At 36.1% G+C, this 19287-nt stretch overlaps 1 protein-coding gene across 3 annotated transcripts in view; it reads left to right on the top strand.

Annotated features, from left to right (window-relative positions):
• The window catches only part of LOC148032093 (glutathione gamma-glutamylcysteinyltransferase 1-like), a 180539-nt gene extending 169568 nt beyond the window's left edge, over positions 1 to 10971 (top strand). Inside the window, exons 7-8 of one of the 3 annotated variants that reach the window (XM_087682719.1) lie at positions 9421 to 9918; positions 10089 to 10971. In XM_087682719.1, coding sequence (XP_087538845.1) covers positions 9421 to 9918; positions 10089 to 10145 — 555 coding nt within the window. In that variant the 3' untranslated portion in view covers positions 10146 to 10971. The remainder of the gene's footprint in view (positions 1 to 9420; positions 9919 to 10088) is intronic. The other 2 variants (XM_087682716.1, XM_087682717.1) reach the window with 2 other exon arrangements.
• Positions 10972 to 19287: the final 8316 nt, after the last annotated feature.

Genomic DNA, 19287 nt, shown 5'->3' with positions numbered 1-19287 from the left:
TGATCAATCATTAAGGTGAGTTTATTCCATATTTCATAATACTTGTTAATCTTGAGTCTACTTATACCTCTTCTATTTTATCCACCTAGGATGGTGTGGCCATTGTGGTGCAAGTGTCACCTCTGAATGTTGGAGGATGGGGCACTTGCTAGAAGCCAAATTTCTGTCCATTGTATGGATCCATGTGTCTCTCACCATATTGGTTTGCTCTAGAAGACGTTGTCAAGTGAGATTGGGTTAAGAAAATAGTTGGGGTGCTTGCCTTGGTATTAACACCATCACAAAGAAGGTAAGGTGTCAGTCATCTTCCTTGCATACAATCATATGGAGTTAAGGAAGCTCTCTAAGACCCATTTTGTTCGTTATTACCCCCTTGTATAGGTTGTTGCACATGACAATTATGTAGGGTGTCACCTTGGGGCTTCTTACTCACTTCATGAAGGAAGCCATTGAGAAGTAAGAGGCCTCTTCAAGGAACAAGAATGCCTTTTCAAGGTATTCTGGTTCACTTTTCAGAGTTGCCTTAAACACTAAAGTTGTCTGAGGCAACTCTAAAAAGTGTAATCAAAGAATGCAATGAGGAGCAAGAGGCCATCTTCAAGGACCTCTATATGGATTTGGAAGAGAGAGATTGATGGGTATTGCGTACCAGCTCCTCTAGTACATGTAGGCTGTAGCAGCTTTTATTCAAGAGGATGCTCTAGTGACCTGAGTATAACGATTACACAAATGTCATCAGTGGCTAGTGAGGCTCCTTCTAGTGAGTCCGTTTCCTACTAAATTATCTAAGCCTAAGGCTGAGGATTCCATATGTTGTCATGTTTCTGAACTTCAGGAAGTTCTATGTGGAGTTGAAAGAGAGAAACTGCTCGGTCTGATGTTTGTAAGGAACACTAAGTTGTTGCTTGAGTTGCAAGCACCACACCGGCCATTAGGACCTATGTGAGGCATGGGTCTTGGAGCTCACCTAGTGCAATGGCTCTTGTTCAAGAGCATGCTCTGGTCACCAGAGTATGATTATGATGAGAATGTCATCAGTGATCATGGTTTTGCTGAGCCTTTCGAGGCTTTTTTTACGGAGTCCAACTCATTTCCTACTTATACATTTGAACCTGAGGCAGATGAGTAACGAGTTCTACATGATGTGATGTTTTTGAACTCTGGAGTCTTTTCATAGTCTGATGAGTTTGTGACTCAATGGCAAGTTGAAATTTGCCTTTTTTGGAGTCTTTTAATACGACACGTTTTGAAATAGAACATGGCTCTTGGGATTTGAGTCTTTATACTTTAACCTTGTAACTATTTTCTAGCTCATAATGTTCAAACTTTTTATCTTTTGAGTTACATGTTTTAGGTATCTCTAATGTATTGTACTAATCAAAGTTAATCTTATATAAGTTTTAATGAATGTATAAATCGACATATTGTATTTGCAATTTGTTTGTGTAAGAAACTTACGTTATTTGCAAACTGAACATGTTGGACGAGTCATACCTGACTACCTTGCATACCAAGGGAAGGTCTTTATCTGGATGGTTCTGATAGGTTGTCTCCCACAAGGAATATGCTGCATTATTGCAAGATCTCCCATGGCAGAAGCCATGAATACTCCCCATATTGTATCATTCAGGAGGAGCAACCAAGAACAGTTAATACAACTCACTCCAGAGAGAGTTTTCATCTCCACTACTTGTCTTCATTGAAGCTTTCTTACTTGTTCTCACTCAGCACTCTGCATCCACATCACTTTGTTCAGCACCTTCACTCTGTTTGATCATTTACTCCCATATCTATGTGCATCTATCGTCTGTTTTTCCTACTTCCGTTGCGTTCACTCTGTGTCTGGTATTAGAGCCAATACACTTACCAGCTTGAGAGAAGCAAGGTAGTCAATGATGCTTAGAGGTTCAGCTCGTGTTAGGCAGTGAGGCTTGTGTGTGCCGTGTTTGCCATGATTGAGCATTTCAATCCTCTTCAGTCCAGTAATCCCTATGGCTTCCTCCAAGCAAGGTGGAAACGTGTTTTCCTCTGCACTCAAGACTTTATCTGAACGCTACAAATCACCTGGGAATTTGACAATCATCGTAGACGAGAAGCTCAGCCCAGTTCAAAATGGATTCTACCCGAAATTGGTGCATCCCACATCTATGGTGAGAACCAAATCTTCAAGTTCAAAGCTTCAACTGTTTACATTGAAGACCAAGGTATACTAACTATAGGAGACTCACTCTCCGCAAATCAGCATGTTAACTTACTTTCCCTTGTGTACCCAAAAATAAAAAAACATCAAAGTAAAAATGATTACCCTTATATCCATCTAGGCTACATAGCTATAGGTATCATTCCTCTCTCTCGCCAAGGCTTGAATGCATCTTGCATGGCTGCTATCTTAGATACCCACCATCTCAATCTACATGATATGATAGTAGGTGTTGCTGTATCACCCCTGTCAAATGGTCCAATCTTCTTCGAACTACGCCCAAATTATGTAATAGCAATAGATGATCCCTATTTGCCTGAATTACTTATGCTCCATATTAGGACAAAGGGTTTGCAGATGAAGGTGTCCTCCGCCCATCTAGCTATACAGTATAGAATGGTATTCCGATGCATGTCATTAGCCATTCCTAGAGTAGTAGAAGGTGTAAATTCTTCACAGGATAAGGGACAAACCATCATAATGAAATCTGATGAGGTTACATAAAGGTTTCTACATCATTGTGTAAATTGGTCAGAGATAGATATGCCTCATAAATGGCAGCTAGATATATCTTTCATAAAGGAAAAAGAACTACTATCTCCCAAGGTCATAAAGTCCAAAATATCAAAGGAAAAACTTTGTTTCTTCCCCAAAATTGGCTAAAAGATATTGCTAAACCAGAACAAGCAATACAGAAAATACCAGAATAGCTGCAACTAAGGATTTCTCCTTCACAAAGGCTAAAGGGCTAAAGTTTCATACACAGTCTTGCTCACATCAACAAGTTGTGCATGGAGTGTGCCAGCACTGTAAAAAGCTTATTGAAAAAGCTTCCTCTTCCTCTTCTGTACTGAATGTAATTCAAGATTTTGAATATGAGCACAATCAGTACAAAGCAGATCCATATCTACATCCCGAAGATAATGCTTCATGGACAGCAGAGATCCAAGCCATGAATTGGACTCATCTCGCCCTAACAGGGCTGATAGAGAAAATGGAGTCACTTCAACAAATATCAGATCAACTTCTTGTCTTATGCCAATGGATCCAAAAGTCTACAATGACAAGATGAGTCCCTATTTTATCTGCAAATACTTCTCTAGTGCCTACAACAAGTATTGTCACAGACTAGTCTACCTTCTCAAACAAAAGACTTCAAAAGGGTTGGAATTCACATTTCACTTCTCCTTCTTCAAGAACATTGAATGTACACCATATGGTTTCTTCTAAGGGTAAAGGCAAGGAAATCATACCCATAGGTGAAGGATGTTCAAGTTCTGCAACTACATCACTTCCTCAAAAAGATCTTTACTGTTATGAGGATCTTACAGATGAAGAAGATACAAAAGACCTGCTTCAACAAATGCAGTATATTTATTGCCGCATACTAGCAGATATTGACAATCAAACAACTCTCAGTCTTTTCCAGAAACCTCTACAACGAGGTCACATAGCTACTGAATTAGCTAAGTATTTAGAACTCATGTTTCCTGACTGGTCAGAGAAGGACTATCAAACAGTCTTTGATCGAATTGATGATAGAGATCTTGCTCATATTCAGAGACAGAGAGCAGAAAACAAAGTGCTAGATCAAATGCCTCTCAGGATTGACCCAAATGAAAAAGATAATGATGAACTAACTAGACATGTTCACAAGAGACTGGATTCCAGAATCATGGGTGAAATTGAACAAATCCACCTCATCATCCTCCCATGGAATTACGTGCATGGTATTACCATGACCAGGCCTACTTTAAGCAAAATCGAGCCTATGCCATCACTTCATCAGATGAGGACGGAGAAAGCGTGATTGAGGAAGAATTTGTTCCCATTAATCCTCACAGATCCCGCAGATCACTAACTTCTACACTACGAGTACAGATGAATTCCCATCATCAGCATCGTCATCATTCAAGTAAGAAGTCATCTCAAAAATCTTTTGAAATATCTCCTATTAATATGGCCATGCCAGTAAATGCCACATCCAGTGCCTCTACATCTAAACCTTCCTACAATAGCTTCTACAAGAAAATAGGAATCCGAGAAAGAGTAGGTTCTTTTCTACTTTGGTCTATTGATGGAAAAGCGCCAGAGGAGATCAAGCTCCTAATATATATGATGTAAACCTATGTCGGCCAAAAAATGGTGGAAAAACCACAGACAAACAAGGTAGACATCCTTAATGCATGACACATGGCTTTGTAGGTGATTTGAAACAATGGTGTGTTTCAATACACCCACAAGTCAAAATGGCCATAGCCCAACATGCAAATCCCATACAGATATTCTTTGAGCTACTACTAGGTGAATTAGTAGGTAATAAGCTAGATGATGTACTAGAAGCACGTGAAGTTTTCTTCAAAGCCAAATTTTGTGATCCGAGAATGTACAAAGAATATTTAATTTATATGAGAGATTTTCTATATGAAGGATTGGGAGCACATGATAACTCTATGAAAGAACACTTAAATTGTTCCTTCCTAGAACCAATCCCATTTTATTGTAAGCAAAGAATGAAAAATGAAAACAGAGATTTCACAGATAGTGTTGGCCAAATCATCCAGACCATCAAGCAAACAATCAAGGAAGTGTGGCACCATCAAAAGATGACACAGTTGAACCAAAAATTCCCACAATCTGTCTGTAAGCGTGCCTCAAAGTTTGATGCAGATTCCGGATGTGAGAAATGCAATTGTGAACCTTCTTGCTACAGAAGAAGTCACAATAACCATCAACATCGACATCCCTCAAATCAAAGGTCTTACTTCAATAGACAAAATCATGGACATAGACCTTTAAGACACTCACATAGAAACAGAAAAGGAAAATCTCATTATAAATTTGACAAAAATAGAGTATGAAAAAAACTCAAAAAACAAGGACTTGAAATGTTTCATATGTGGAAGTCCTTCACACTTGGCTAACAAATGTCCAAAGAAAGGAAAAGATCAAGCTAACTCTACCAAGCTTTTTGTGTGCCTCAAGGACACTACCAATGGACAGTCTTGTCCTTTGGAATCAAAATTGCTCCAACTAAGCTTCAGGAATGGAGAGACTCAATTTTTGGCAAATTTCCTTTCTATCTAACCCACGTTGATGACATATTGGTGTTCTCCGAAACTATCCAAGAACACTTGAAATATCTCTCCCTATTTGCAAAAGCCGTTGAAGATGCAGGAATGGTTTTGTCACCAACAAAATCCATAATGTTCCAAACAACAATAGAATTTTTGGGAATAGAGATTTATCAAGGACAAATCAAGCTACAAGACCATGTGCTAACCAAGATCCTTGATATGCCAAAAGTTTTGACCAATGTTAAGCAGCTCCAACAGCTCTTAGGATGCTTAAATTGGATTAATTCATCAACTCCTAATCATGCTTATTCTTCCAAAGAACTATATGCCCTTCTCCAAAAAGATAATTTTCATTGGCAATCCATTCATCTATGCATCTGAAAGATACGGAAATGATGTAATAACCACGTGGGATCCTCCTACAGAACTCATGTTTTATATATTACATGATATTGGAATGATTCATTATTTGGCTCAATTTCTAGAGAAATCAAGATTTTATTGATCCATCAACATTGAATCGTATAAAACAAGTCGCATTCAATGACGAAATATATAAAACAAGATATATGAATTATAAAAATCTGTTTATGCCAGGGTGGTCCAGATTATTTATATAAATGAATTGGACTTCTGATAGCGATACAAATAAATATATTGAACAACTTTCAATTGGAATCGGGGGGATAGACCTCGATAAAGATGAATATACAAGTGAAAGTTCAATTCAATATAATAAAAAACAAAAAGCCTTGATGAACGAGGGAATAGGGTCTAGCAAACCAAGACCATCAGCTGCACCAGCTGATCTAATTACAATATTAACATCAATGGATCCCAATGATACTTTTTCAGCAATAGAACAATTAAGTGATATATATCCAAACAGATTGCAATGATATATTCCAAATAGAACAAGTAGATTAGAAAGCGTTGCTTCATATAGATCAAGATAAAGAGATCCAAGAGAAGCTTGGAAATATAGCTACGAAAATTTGACCGAGATGCCAAGTAGTAGTACATGGTTAAATTTAGATTGCAAAAAGAATATCGATAAAGCTATAGAAACATGGGTGAAAAGCATGAACCATGCTTTAGTAACCAAGAAAATAGAAATAGAAGATGTTCCATCTTTTATAATAACATCCTTTCAAGGAAATGTAGCCCAATGGTGGTCAATACAAACTGATGCCATAAAAAATAAAATAAAAACAGGAAACCCAAGTGTATCCACAATCATTTCAACAGTAAATCATAAACAAATACTAGGAAGATTTGAAAATGCCATAAGAACAGAATTATTAGGAGAAGAATGGGATACACATAAAGAAGAAGAACAAAAGTTACTTCGAGATGAAGCATATCAAAACTTACAAGCTATAAAACTAAAATCCATGTGTGGATTTAAAGAATATACATGTTCATTCTTTCAAAACTATTATGATGGTTTAGGAGATGAAAGATTAAGCAATGCAAAAGAATTATATTTCTCAAAAATACCTTATCCTTATGGTCCTAGATTGTCTTTAGGATATAGGGCATGGTTAAAAGATAAAACAGATACTTTAGGTGCAAGAATCAGATTTGCCAGAAAAAGTGTAAATACTTGGTATAGAAATGCACAACAAGAAATAATAATAACATGAGATGTTAAGTATGGACTCTGTTGTCCTAGAAATAGCTCTCAACTTATAATTGGGGACATTACTTCAAATATAAGAAGAAATAAAAAATCAAACTCCTTCCAGAGGAAAGGAAAAAGAAAATATTTTGGGAAAAGAAGGTTTGATCCCAAAAGAATAAATAAATAAAATATTCAAAAATATAAAAACACAAACAAGAGAATCCTCAAAAGAGGAAAACGGTCTAAAAAACCAAAAACTTGTAGATGTTGGTTATGCCAAGAAATTGGGCACTATGCCAACGAATGTCCTAAAAGGAAAAAAGGGACAAATTTAAATCAAATCTATCAAGAACACGTGAGAGACTATTCTTCAGAAGAAGATATAGATGTTTATGTCATCGTTGAAGAAGAATCACTTTCTAGTGATGAATGAAATAAATCAACTAGAACCTCTAGAAGTAGAGGAAATAGAAGATCAAAATAAATTTGAAAGATATTTGATCTTTGATAAAAATTTGTTCAAAAGAATTTCTAAAGATCAAATCAGAGGTACCTCTGATAAAGATTTTGACAAACAAATTCTTAAAAATTGGACAAAATTGTTCAATAGACAGAATGTGATATACGATGGATTGAAAACCAAAGAACAATCTATTGATGTCGCAAATGCAATAGGAAGTATAAACTTGCCACTTTGATAAGTATGATATCTTCAATGAAGGTACTAAGCCTTTTAATATACACTATGCTATTAGTTATGCATTGACTAATAGTGTACATTCATTAAAATTCAAAGATCATGATATTATTGCGATTGATGAAATCTATTCTTCATTTGAAGAAATAGAATTGCCAACAATAGAACGATCTCTATTATTGGATAATGATAATTGGAATTTGGATCTTAATCCAAAACCTGTGGCCCAAGATACAAAACAAAAGTCTAAACTTCATATTGATGAGTTTGGAATTCTTGTCAGAAATCCGACTATCAAAGAAAAAATGGGGAGGCTAGTAGTTTTCTACAATACCCAATCCCAAGAACAACAAAAAATAGCACATTTTAAAATCAAAGGACAACTTTTCAACGGCCAACATTGGAAAGAAACAACATTCCTTATAGACACAGGAGCACATTATAATTATATAAGCTCTGATGTTGTAGAACATCTAGCTAAAACAAAACTTCATCAGGTTCATCATTATAAACATTATTGGACTAATGTTGATTGGATAGTAGATGAGACCGCAGAAGTTCGTATAATTATTGATAATCAAGTAATTGATCTTACTATGTTTGTTGATAATGGAATAACAAAAATGTACCCAGATTGTATCAAAATAACAATACTGGAGTAGATATAATTCTTGAAAATGATTTCATAAATCTTTTCAAAGAATATAAACAAACACAGAATACTATAGCATTTGTCACCAAATGTGATACAATAATAGAGACAAAAAGACTTGATTATGGAATTAATCGAATATTCTTCAATGAAAAGGTTGAATTTGTTCGATCACAATTTGAGTTTCAATTCAAAGAATGGGAAGCTAAATTTGCAGAATGTTATTCTGACAATCCATTAGCTTTCTGGGATAAGCATAAAACGTATGCAAAAATTGAATTGAAAGAAGATAAAATAATAAGAAATAAACCAATGATCTATTCACAAGTAGATCAAGAAGAATTCAAGATCCAGCTAGTAGAATTATTAGAAATGGGTTTGGTAAGACACTCTAAAAGTCCTCATAATTCTCCAGCTTTCATGGTTAGAAATCATAGTGAGCAAAAGAGAGCAAAAGCAAGGATGGTAGTTAACTATAAGACTTTGAATAAATATAAAAAGTTTAATGGTTATTATCTTCCTAATAAACAATTGATAGAATCAAGAATAAGAACATATTTTCTAAATTTGACTGCAAGAGTGGCTTCTGGCAGATCAAGCTGGAAGAAAACAGTATAGAATATATTGCCTTCTCAACTCCACAATGTCATTATGAATGGCTAATTCTAGCCTTTGGCCTAAAGAATTCTCCACAAGAATTCCAACAATGGGTTGATAGAGTATACGAAAAGATTTCTTCTTTTTGTATAATATATGTTGATGATATTCTTATTTTCAGTAAGAATCTCAAACAGCATGAAGAACATGGCATAACCCATGGGGGACTTGAAACGTATTTACATTTGATTCAGCTCCAGGCATCCATGGTCATATTGCTTGGGTATGGGATCGTTGCTGTAACAAGTAGGTTGTTTGGTTTCTGCCTTTATTTTCCTTTGATAGGTTGCTGCTCCATGGCTGGACATTAACCATTCCACTCCTATTGGGCCACATTCATGATGTGCCTCCCTTTTGCTAGCAGCTTTTGGGATTGTTGGGTAGTTTACTGGCTGTCTTTTTGGTTGATTTTTTGGTGAGAAGGTATCAACAAATTTCTTATTCAACTACTGCGCACATGAGAGAGAGAGAGAGAGAGAGAGAGAGAGGCGTGCTAACATATATTGTCAACAGAGAAACGTTCTTCAGCAGCTACGCAGCACAAGAGCATATGCACTAGTGGCAAAGTGCATGAGTTCTATGTGTCCTGCAGGTTCCTTGGAAACTGAAAACCTTCCTCATGTGGTCATGCAAGCGTGCTGCCAAGGGCTTGCTTCTTTTTGTGGAGCGCGATGTCTCTCCGAAGTCACATGTACTAAAGACTTTGCTAAAATTCATGTCGGCTCTGGTGCAAGTGGGGGGGCTGCATTGCTCTCAAGTAATGTATCGATCAATGGAGGTGAGCAAACCATTGATGCCCTTGTCCCAACTGTATCAGAAACAGCTGAAAGATCTTGTCAATGCACGGAACCAGAACAAGATACACTTCATCCTTCCTGTAAAGATTTACTCACAGTTTTACTCTTAGCTCTCCCGAAATCAATATGGGAAGACATACCTAACTCGGATCTACGGTGGGATATATGCAACCACTTCTCCATTGATAAGCATCAGAACATTTTGCAGGAGGAGGTGAGAACAACCATATAACCATAGTAACTGCAACTCATTTTGTTGAAGGGTTTCAGACTCAATCAGCCATAATTGCGTTACATGCATGTGATCTTTGAATCTATCACAATCTAACAGACTTGCAAAGTGGTATTAGTTCTCCTAACGACAGTGTTACTCGTTTTGAATAGGTAGCTCACCTTTCTGACCAGATAACTGTTGTCTGCACTGATGCGGAGGAGGATTGAGGGCAAAGCGATAGTTATGAGCTTGGCTACAAAGCAACGTCACAAGTTGATGTCTGTATACCAGCCATGAAGATCCTTCTCACCTGTACTGCATGCATTCGACATTAATTCATAAATTGCAAGCATTCATTCATGAATTGCAGTCAGGTCCACGTGATTATGCAACCTCTGCAAGCAGAATGGTGGTGGTTATACAGCTTATGCAAGCAAAAAATGTGGGAATATACATGAATTGGGAAAGAGGTTGACACAAGTTTCATTAACAATGTGAAGGACGTGACCAAAAACACAGACAGACAGACAGACAGAGACAGAGACAGAGAGGAGCTCCCAAACACCCTCAATATGCTCTTCAAGGCATTGTGGTCATGTGATTTATTTGCATGATAACAAAGCATCAGAATAGCACGTTAAAGACTCCTCAAGGCATTCTAATTTATGTGATAAGGCATCTTCACCATGCACAAGTTGTACTACAACACCTTCTCTTACTTGCTCCATCTTTTATTTGTGCTTGGCCTTCTATAATATTGCTTTTGCTTCATCTTTTTAACAAACACCCTCTCAAGAAACTAAAACAAACCTCTCAACAACAATATTCGACCTAGATCGTTGATAATAATAAAGTACTACCCTAAATGAAAGTTTGTAAAAGTTAATTGAACTACTTTTAAGTATATGCATGGCTAGATAGGGCTTCCATGTGTAAAGGTCTGAGCCACCCCATATTTGTGACATGTGTATATGAAGAACATAAAAGAAAAGGTGTAAACACTAATGATTACATAAAAGGCATGATCTACCTTTGTTATGTTAGACCAATTGAACACTTGGACAAATGTGGGATACATTTTGTGAATCAATCAAGAGTCTTAAAGCATATTTCAATATACTGATACTTCACAACAAGCATTTTGGAATCTACTTGATATACTTCTTTATGAGGCCAAAACAAAGTATGTTGCAAGACAATACTCCATAATTAGCATTCTAAAAGTAATTAGTTGAAACCTTTTAGTAAGTAGAAATCTTTTACAAGTTGATATACCATAAGAAGCATTCTAAAAATCAATTGATATCCTAGTACAATGTCTTGACTCAATCATATATTTATGAAATCTATTATGCTAAAGATTTTGGGTAGACTAGAAAACATGTTGGATTTAGTATTATAGGGATGTACATAACTTGAAGATGTAGCTTGAGAGCACACAACACATTATATTGAGTGATGTCAATAAAAAATATTTTTAAGATTGAGTATACTCCAATGTAAATAGATATGTATACAAGACCATGGTTTTAAAAACCTCCCAAAGCAAAAAATGTGATTGTAAGTGTAATAGCACACGTCACTAGTGAAATATGGTAATAAATCTTCCTTGAGAGTAATGTGATGAACAAGAGCTAGCACTCGTGTATAGAAAATTTGCCAAGCAAGATCGATTCACAACAAAGGAAACTAAGTCCAAATCTTTGCAAGGTTCAAACTTCTCATGAGATGACCTTTGTGAAAAGATTTGCAAGGTTGTCCTATCTTGGCACATATCTAGTCTTTTTTGTAGAGAATCTCTCTTTAGGATAATGATAATGCACCGTAATATACTTAGTATGAGCATGGAACATTGGGTTCCATGCAACTGCCAATGCATTGATCAGTGAAGATGATGATACTATATGATTAGTCAACATATAAATCAGTCAAGAGGTGTCTAAGCCAAACACACTCAATCGTAGCTATGAAAGCTATGTTGTACTAAGCTTCACAAAGAAAAAGTGATCATAGTGGATTGCTTCTTGCTCAACCATGATTTGCATGAGTTATCATGCATGAAGCAAAAACCACTTGTGTATATATAAATGTTATAATAATTAGCCCAATTAGAATTCAAAAAAGGATGTAAATTTTGCAATAATGATCTTCCCTTGGGATAACATAATCCAAGGTGTTAAATACTAATCAAATAGCAAAAGATACACTTTATTGTCCTACCAATTATTCATGCCTAGGCTATATGTAAACCTGCTTATCTATGATATTGCAAATTAAATGTCAAGCCTTTTAATGCATACATAAATCAAGTATTCAATAGCTTGGTCATAGAGAAAGGCATCAAAGTAGTATCTATCATCATGAAGGCTCGATTTGAAACATGTCTCCACAAGAATAGGAATAGGCTTGCAATCCTTAAGACCAAATCGTTGAAATAATGTCTCAGTATACTTTGTTTAACACAAAGTTATACATTCATCACATGGCTCGATCTCGTTGTCCAAATAATGATGCAATAGGTCTAAATCTACTCAAAGCTAAATACAAGTCAGTCTTAAAATTAGCAATATGTGTCTCAGACCAATAAATATCATTTCATTGATATAAACAACATGAAATAGAGGTACATCACCCTTATGTCTTACAAATAAGATGCTCTTAGTTGGACTATTTTTAAAACCATGTGCACTCTAGTATATATATAGTTTTACATACCAAGCCTCAAATACTTACTTTAGATCATTCATTACCTTTTTCAATCTATACTTATTTTGGCTTTTTGTGTTAAGAATAACCCTTAGTTACAAGTCTAGCCTAATAGCAATCAACACTACCATCTAGCTTACACTTCTACTTATAAATCCACTTAGTACAAATGGCCTTTTGGTGAAGAGACAAGTCACATAAAAACCAAGTATTATTATTTAATAATAGCATTATATTGTGATTGCATAGTAGCCATTCAATTTTTCTTAATTTTTCACATTTCAAAAAAGAGCGGGGGGGTTCATCCTCATCACATAGACTAGAAACAACTAGTGCATAACAATTTGATGCATAAGAGGCACCATGAAAGCATAAAGTGTTACTAAACAAAGGTGCATCCATTATATTATCACACATGTTTGCATCATCCGTTTTGGCATAGTCTTGGATAACTCAATCTCTACTCTCTCATGATGAAGAGCATCATTCACATTTGCATCAAAATAAACTCATTTGTGGAATTGTGACTTACATTAGCTTAAAAACTCAATTCTATTTTTTTGAATTTTGCACATTTTCAAAAACAAAAAAATGAAAAAACCATTCTCATCGTATGGATTAGAAATAGTAAATGCATAACAATTCAGTGCATAATACGTAATATGAGAACCAAAACAAATATAACTAGACAAAGGTACATCCATTTTATTATCATCTATATTTACACCATCCATTTCAACATAGACTTGGATTACTCAATTTCTACTTTCTTATCAAGAAGCGCATCATTCACATCTATGTCAAAATAGGTTGATTTGTAGAATCACAAGAAACTTACATACGCTTCAAAACTATCTCATTTAGTGCTATATGTGGTTATTCACCATTGAAAATAGGCAATAAAGTGTTATAGATATCTCTTGGGCATACATTTATCTCTTTGATTCAAGTAAATGCTAAATAGCATCTTCCACAAAGATATCACAACTGGCAAAAATACACTGAGTTTGTGGATGGTATAACTTACAATCTTTGCTTTCAATATGGTAACCAATAAATATGTCCTGCTTGGTTCTCGATGTAAGACCTTCTAGAGATTGAAGAAGTGTCAAACTGTTTGAAGTCATCTTCCCTTTTATAGTTCCTATTTCTAAGGACAAGCTTATCAATCCAGGGCCTAGATTTAGTGAGTAACTAGCTCTAATACCATGTAAAGAAATACTTGTATATAGATAACAAACACAATTGTATGACAAAGCACAAATTGATAAAGAACATAGTTAGGGTTAGGGTAACTCATAGAAAATGAACATTAAAGAGGAATAGTGAATGAGTGAATATGCATGATGCTCAATGCATCAAACACGCCATGCAAAGTGAATAGTGACCCTTGAAGTCCCGTTAAGATGAGGGCAGAGGGTATAAGCTGAAGAGTGTTTCACATCCTTGTCATCCAATTTCTTGTATTGTTGCACTTACATCAATGCATATGCCAAGCAATTAAACACATGCAAGTGAGCAATAGATGGCCATTTTCGGGGGGGTTCACTATAGATGTTGTATGGTATCACATGAGTGTAAGGGAGGGGGGTTTTGGGAAGGGGACACTTAAGCGTATACATTAGAGGTAGACCCCTTTTAATTTCCTATATTGAACTTAAATTTAAGGAAGGGATAGAGGGAAAAAGAAGGGGGGGAATGCATTTGATCACCTCTCTCCATAGATTGGTTTCTCCATGGCATACAAGAGACCTTGACAAGTAAGGTTAAAACCCTAAACCCTCACCTAGTAGGGTTACTGAACCCTATTGAACCTAAGGTTTCTAACAAAAAAAACATTAGCAAACTGTGAATAAGCATCGACCGTTGTTTCTCCTCCCGCCACAACTTTGGATCATCGTCCTTCACAGCTCCAGGTTCTTTTCCTTCATCGACAAGGAGCTTTTGAACAATTCCTATGTAGGAAAACTCATGAAATGTAGGAAATTCTCTCGTTTTTCCTGGGTATGTATACATGGATTCCCTATGTATAAATAGGGAATTACATTCCCCACATCTCATGATAGGGAATCCTAGGCATGCACCTATGATTTCCTTATCTATAACTAGGGAATTTTATTCCCCACATCTTAAACTAGGTATTCCTAGGTCATATAAATAGGGAATCCATTTCCCACCTAGCATAATAGGGAATTGTAGGCCCCAAAACTAGGGAGTTTAGTTCCATGCATTTCATACTAGGGAATTTGAAATATCCACATCAAGAATATGTACTTTATGGGAGATTGCGAATAGTCATACCAAGACATAATTTGTGGAAAGTGGTCATCCAACAAATTATACTTAAATTAAGTGGTTACTCAATAATACAACATTTCTTCTCATCCCTTTTTACAAAATTTAGCAAAACTCCTCTACTTACTCTAAAGATTATTTGGTGGTGGAGCAAGCCCATTGAAGGTAACTATATTGATCAACACTTAATATTGAGCACTATGTGACCTAGCTCAATACTTATGAAAATTAGGAACATATTTTATGTGCCATTTGTGCATCTTCTTCCACACATTTCTAGTGCATCTGCATTGCAAAAAGTGATAAAAAGATAGCCCAGCATTAAAAGCTGGTCAGAGCTTATGGTTACCCGGTTGGTGTTGTGCGACACGAAGACATCGATTGCGATACGGAAAAAGTTTCGATAGCTGTTATATAAGCTTTTCTCTTCCTACCTCTGTATTTAAGACCTATATCTAAAAAATATTGTTGATTTTCTTTGTGTTCCGCTATGCTTTTTACAAAACCTTCCTCTGGCAGAACCCTTCCAATACCTCTCGGAGAATCCCTGTTCTCATTATGAATATTCCTCAATACTAGGCAAAGTAAAAATCTGGGATCAGCTTCTAATTTGTGATACGAACCTGCATTGTCTGGCCTGGCAAAGCAATATGCAGCGATGGCAAGCGATTGGCGCGTAGCAGACGCAATGCTTAAAGCGTTTGGCGTCGAAAGACTCAAGGAACTAGAGCATGCCAGAAACAAACAAAAAAAAGAAATGTTACCTTCTATTGGATAATTTTAGTGGCCCGTAGGCGCAGAATGTGCTTTATGGGGTGGTGATCCTCTTTTCCATAAGGGTAATGTCCTAAAATAAGCACCAACATACTTGTCTACCTATATGAAAAACTTCAACATAACTAGCCTCCTAAGAAACATATAAAACTTATAGAGAATGATGTGGCATTCCATCTTGGTTAAGGTTAGGCTTTTTTTATTTTCTCACATATATAAGTTTATTGCACTTACTTTGATTATCCCAAATCACATTAGAGTTTAAGGACACACTGCACGTACTTTGATTATCCCATATCTAATTATGTATACTGCTTCTTTAATTATGTAGGGACTAATTGTAAGTCATCTAGGAGACCCAATTTGGTACTAATATGGATTTGAAGAACACTCTCTGATCACATAGATGTTCCACAAGGTAATCCTTTATCTTTTGTTTCATTTGAGCATGAGTTTGGTACTTTAGATTTATCCTCACATTTTCTCATCTTTCCTCCCACTTTCACAATGAACATATACATTTATTTACATTAACTCTAGAACCGTACTTTAGACCTACCATAGGTTATCTAGTCTTAGCACACATTGTCTCTGATGCACATTTAGGCTTTAGGCCATCATTCAACACTTCGAGATGTACCACTTTGCACCCTGGTGCTTTGTTGTTGGGAATGGCAGTTGTGCATTATGCACCTCCCCCATATCTGCAAGTGCATTGTACTCTATCCTCTAATCTAATCATGTGGGGAATCTCCCCTAGCACATTGTACCATCCTCCCTTGTTGCTTATAGGCACAAAGATAACATTTAGAATGTGAGGGGCCTTCATGTGTTGGTTTATCTTGAATCCAAGACTTGGGGAGTAGTTTAATTCTTCTTTTATGAGTGATGCTAGGGATCTCACCTCTTCTTACATAAGCATTGGCAAAGCACGTAAGTCTCTACCAATTCACATCTTAGATGGTATCATATACCTCATGTGAGGGATACCATTCAAACCAAGCATCAGTCTTTTTTCATTTTTCTCAACACCACACAGTGAAGTTCCTCCTTTGAAAAGATTTTAGCTTGTAGTAGGGACACCTAAATAAAGAAAGTCAATTGAACTAGTTCCAAGAATTGATAAACTAGAAGTTAATATTCTTGCTCATCAACAGCTGACTGACAATGTATGTTGGATAGGTGGTCTAGATACTTTGCAAAGATTTTGAGTTTCAGCTGTGGTACAACCTGCCACTCTAATTGAGTGAGTATGTATGTGTAAAGATGGAAATATTATCATTGGGTGCTTGCAAGAGTAGGGAGACATCTTAGTTCATGCTTGAAATGAAGATTGCCACTTAAATGGAAATTAACACAGGACTAATAGGAAATGTTGAATTAACAAGAAATGCTGGAAACCATAGCTTGCCATTTCTTAATTCAAGATGTCTCACAACCAAGAACTACAAGAAATGTTGAAGCCATGGAAGCTTGAGAATCAATTGATGAAGGCTGCTGCAAGGAACTCACCCCTTACCATGGTGGGGAAGGAAATACCTTCAAGCTCCAAGAAGTGGAGATATCTAAAATGATTCAAAGATGATTTACATTGGCACCCTCTTGCCTTTTGTACTCTAGTCCAAAATAGACTAATTTCTTAATTAAAGCAACATGAAAATTGCTTTATTAGAATCCATCCTTGCCCAAAAGTTTTGTCCTCAAAACTTTGAAGAGTGAAAGGATATATGAATGATAAGTGTGAAGAAATGAGAGGCCAATGTTGAATATCCTTGTTGAAATTGTCCATTGAAGAAGGTAATCTTCCATTGAAAAAAATCCCCAAAGTAAGCTCAAAACAATGGAAATTTGGAATGTTGTCTTGAACAGGGTAGTGATAGTAAATGACCCATAACTTTGGACAGAAATGTCATATTGTCACATATGAGATATAAAAATGAAGTATACTTCATAAGGTATCCATCCATATCATCAAAATCCAATTCTGATGTTAATAGGTCAATTATTTTCATGACAGAAAATGAATATAGCAAGTTGTCCACTATACAATGAACTAACCATCTTCTTGAAGAAGCCATGGAAACTGATCCAAATAAATAGCATGTTGCCAAGATGATTCTTCCGTAGGCAATCCCTTCCACTCGACAAGGTATTCCATAACAATACGGTTCCTTAGAACCTTCTCTCTCTTGCCAACAATTATTTTGGGCTCATAGATGATTAAACCATCTTCATCAAGAGGAGGTAATTCTTCAAGAACTTGTATGTTAGGCCCAATATATTTCTTAAGTTGAGACACATGAAAAACATTGTGAATGCGTGTGCTAGGAGGTAGATCAAGTTGGTAAGCAACATCCTTAATTTTAAGGGTAATGATCCCTCACCAATTGATTTAAAGGAGTGGTTTGACAAGTTGGAGATGTACTTTACTTTGTATCCACATGAAGAGGAGGCAAAAGTTTGTTATGTAGCCCTTCATTTGGAGGGGTATGCGTATATATGGTGGCAGTATATGGCAAAGATAGGACAAGTTTTCTTGAATTGGGAGGCATTGAAGAAAGCTAGAATTGAAGTTTTCATTTCACCATTGGAAAAAGAGAATTTGGAAAGACACTGGTACTCTCTTCAACGAAGAGAACTATTACTTAGAGACTACTCTAACCAATTTCTTAATCCATATATGTTGATGGTATTTCACATGTGGTGAAACTCAACAAATATATATTCGGACTTGATCCTTCCCTCTCATTGAAAGTTGGAGCTATGCAACCCACTTCAGTGAATGTTGCGATTCAATATGCAAAGAGGTATAGCCAGACATACATGAGTTTTCAACCCAAAATAAGGGGTATAAATTAGCCTAATTAGTTTACAAGGAGTGTATCACCATTTGGATAGCTAAAAAATGAAGCTAGGCATGATGGAAGGCCACCAAACAAATATAGTAGAATATCCACATTCCCTACAGCATATGCATCAAAATAGGATCCACATTTCAAACCTAATGTTGATGGAAAAGTAGAGCAAAAATTGACATATTTTGGCACCAAAGTTTTACCATGCCCAAGGAAAGCATGTTATAAATGACAAGTTGAAGAAAATGTTTTCTAAATGGGTGTGCTTCAAATGTGGAAAGAAGTGGACTTCCAATCATAAATCAAAATACAAGGCAAAGAACACTAGAGTAAGTATGATCATTGAAGAGGAATGGGAAGAAGAGACACATGACAATGCAACTCAAATTGAGGATAGCACAATTTGTAAAGAAGGGGATGTAATGAAGTAGATAGTCATGATGAGTATTATGATTCCATGGATGGATTTCTTTTTTATGATGATCTTTAGGTTGATCACTATTCTCCAAGGTTGTGCTCAATTTTCCACGATTTATGGACAGGATCTAAAGGGGACAAGACACTTGAACTCAAGGGATTAATTAATGGAAGAGTCACTCACATTCTCATAGATATGAGGAGCACTCATAGCTTTGTGAATTATAAATCTCTTGAAGGGCTAAAGTTGTTTCCTCATGAAATGGAGTTTTCGTGTGTGTCCAAGTAGCTAATGGGGCTTATAAAATCAACAAACAAATTT

Source organism: Lygodium microphyllum, chromosome 8 (assembly GCF_053477565.2).
Source record: "Lygodium microphyllum isolate KBCC chromosome 8, Lygodium_microphyllum_v1.1.10, whole genome shotgun sequence".
In the NCBI taxonomy this organism is placed as follows: Eukaryota; Viridiplantae; Streptophyta; class Polypodiopsida; order Schizaeales; family Lygodiaceae; genus Lygodium; species Lygodium microphyllum.
This window is presented reverse-complemented; position numbering and strand designations above follow the sequence as displayed.